We start from the raw sequence: 2,500 nt of genomic DNA, 5'->3' as shown, positions 1-2,500 counted from the left end.
GGTCTTCCCATTTTCATCATCAAAAATTCCACATTTCTAAACAATCTAAACTCCATCCCGATGACCTGGCTGAATGCGTGTACAGTTTGCATAACAGAGTCTATTTGCTTGTGAGTTCTTTCCAAGTTTGAGACCGTCCACGAATATATTTTAATCTCACCATATTATTATTAAAAGCTCCTGTCCAGCTTGAAACCAATGTCAAGGGTACCATGCATAACACGAATAGTAGAGGAGAAAGGCTGTCCCCTTGAAAATTTCTCTCGTGATCCGCACATCTAATCATTCTCCAGAAGATGTTAGTTCTAACTTTAATGTTTTCATGTTATCCATGAGGAAATTTTGCAAATTTGCTAAAACTCCAACAACTTAACACATCCCGTTATCCAACTACGTGGCACCATGTCAAATGCCTTCCTATAATCTATCCAGGCAATTTTGATAGATTACAGGAAGTTTAGTAAGGTCCCTTGCAGTCCCTCAGGGCAGCTTTGTTCACTATGAGTTGTCCTTGGTTCCCAAACTACTTAACGACATTCTTTCTGTTCCTCTGGTAGTATGTTTCCCTCAGCTAAGTATTGATAAAGGGTTTCTGCAATAACACCTGCCATTAATTTTTACATAACAGGTAAGCAGGATATCGGCCTGGGATTACATACTGCATTCCTCTTTTTGGACCTTTTTGTCTGTCATAACATGGTTTTCCCATAGGTCATCCATTCCATGTACTATGTCGCTGAGATGAGTTCCTGTTCTGCCATGCATGGTATCTAATTTCTTAATCTGGGGATTTCCAATTCAGATTTTTTTTACTGAAAATTAATCATAGTTTCCGTGATTATTATTACTAACATCATCATCTTTGTTGTTTTTGTCGTTATCATTGATATCATCATTATTGTTATCATCATCATTAATATTATAAGCATTGTTATTAGTTTTATCATTATTATTATTATTATTGTTATTATCAATGTATGTATGTATTGTTATTGTTATTGATATTATTATCATTATAATTCTTCCTATTATTCATATTATTCTTATTATTATCACTATTATTATTACTGTTATTATTAGATTATTGTTATTGTTATTGTTTTCATTATAATAACTATTATTATTATTGTTATTATTATTATTTTTATTATTTCTATTATAATTATAGGTAGTAATAGTAATAATAATGATAATATCATTATTATTATTATTATTAATACTATCATTATGTTTATTATCGATATCATTGTAATTATTATTAATATTACTATTATTATTGTTATTATTATTTTTATTATGATGATTTTTGTTATTGTCGATATTGTTATCTATTTTTTTATTATTATTACTATCACTATCATTATCGTTATAATTAGTATTGGTTATTTTATTATCATTATTTATATTATCATTATCATCATTATTGTTATTATTATTATTACTACTATTACTACTAGTATTATAGTTACCATTATTATTATTGTTATTATTATCATTATTATTATTATCATTATTATTATTATTATTATCATTTTTATTATTATTGTCATTATTACTATTATTATTATTATTATTATTATCATCATTATCATTATGATTATCATTATTATTATTATTGATGTTGTTATTATTTTATTGTTATTTTCTTATTGCTATTACTATCATTGTTATTATTATCATTTTTATTATCCTTATTATTGTAATAATAATATTTATCATTATTATTATTATCATTATTATTATTATTATTATCGTTATTGTAATAATAATAATGAAAATTATTATTACTATTATTATTATTATTATTATTATGTTTATTAGTATTGCTATTATTATTACCCTTCTAACATCCGTTATCATTACCAGTAATAATTATTACAATAGTTATTGTAATGATTATCATTATCATCATTATTATTGGTTTAATTATTATCTTTATCATCACTATAAATATTTTAAATATTTTCATTATCATCATTATCATCACCATTGTTATTTTTATTATCATTATTTTATTATCATTGTTATTATTAATATTTTTATTATTGTTATTATTATTATTATTACTATTATTATTATTATACTATTACTATTACCATTACTATTATCATTATTAATTATTAGTATTAGTATTGCTATTATTCTTATTATTAATATCATCATTACTATTATCATTAATATTGTTAGTAGTAGCAGTAGTAGATTCATTGTAATTATTATTACCATTATCATTCTTATTCTTATTCTTATTATTATTCTTATTATTATTATTATTATTATTATTATTATTATTATTATTACAATTATCATTATTATTATCATTATTATTATTATTATCATTAGCATGATATTTATCATTATTATTATCATTATTACATCTATTGCTAATATCACTATCATTTTTTGTTGCTTTGTTCTTGTTTGTTATCAATAATATAATAATAATCATTACCATCATTATTATTATTATCTTCATTATTATTGTTGTTGTTGTTGTTAA

At 22.4% G+C, this 2,500-nt stretch overlaps 1 protein-coding gene across 1 annotated transcript in view; it reads right to left on the bottom strand.

The window, feature by feature from the left end:
- The window catches only part of LOC125034627, a 36,556-nt gene that overhangs the window by 16,477 nt on the left and 17,579 nt on the right, over window positions 1–2,500 (bottom strand). Inside the window, exons 14-15 of the mRNA XM_047626528.1 lie at window positions 660–783; window positions 1–3 (exon numbers count right to left, since the gene is read on the bottom strand). The exon at window positions 1–3 is cut by the window's left edge and continues 161 nt beyond it. Coding sequence (XP_047482484.1) covers window positions 1–3; window positions 660–783 — 127 coding nt within the window. The remainder of the gene's footprint in view (window positions 4–659; window positions 784–2,500) is intronic.

This window comes from Penaeus chinensis, chromosome 18, assembly GCF_019202785.1.
Source record: "Penaeus chinensis breed Huanghai No. 1 chromosome 18, ASM1920278v2, whole genome shotgun sequence".
Taxonomy (NCBI): Eukaryota; Metazoa; Arthropoda; class Malacostraca; order Decapoda; family Penaeidae; genus Penaeus; species Penaeus chinensis.
The sequence above is the reverse complement of the archived record's forward strand: the minus strand, read 5'-3'. Positions and strand labels throughout refer to the sequence as shown.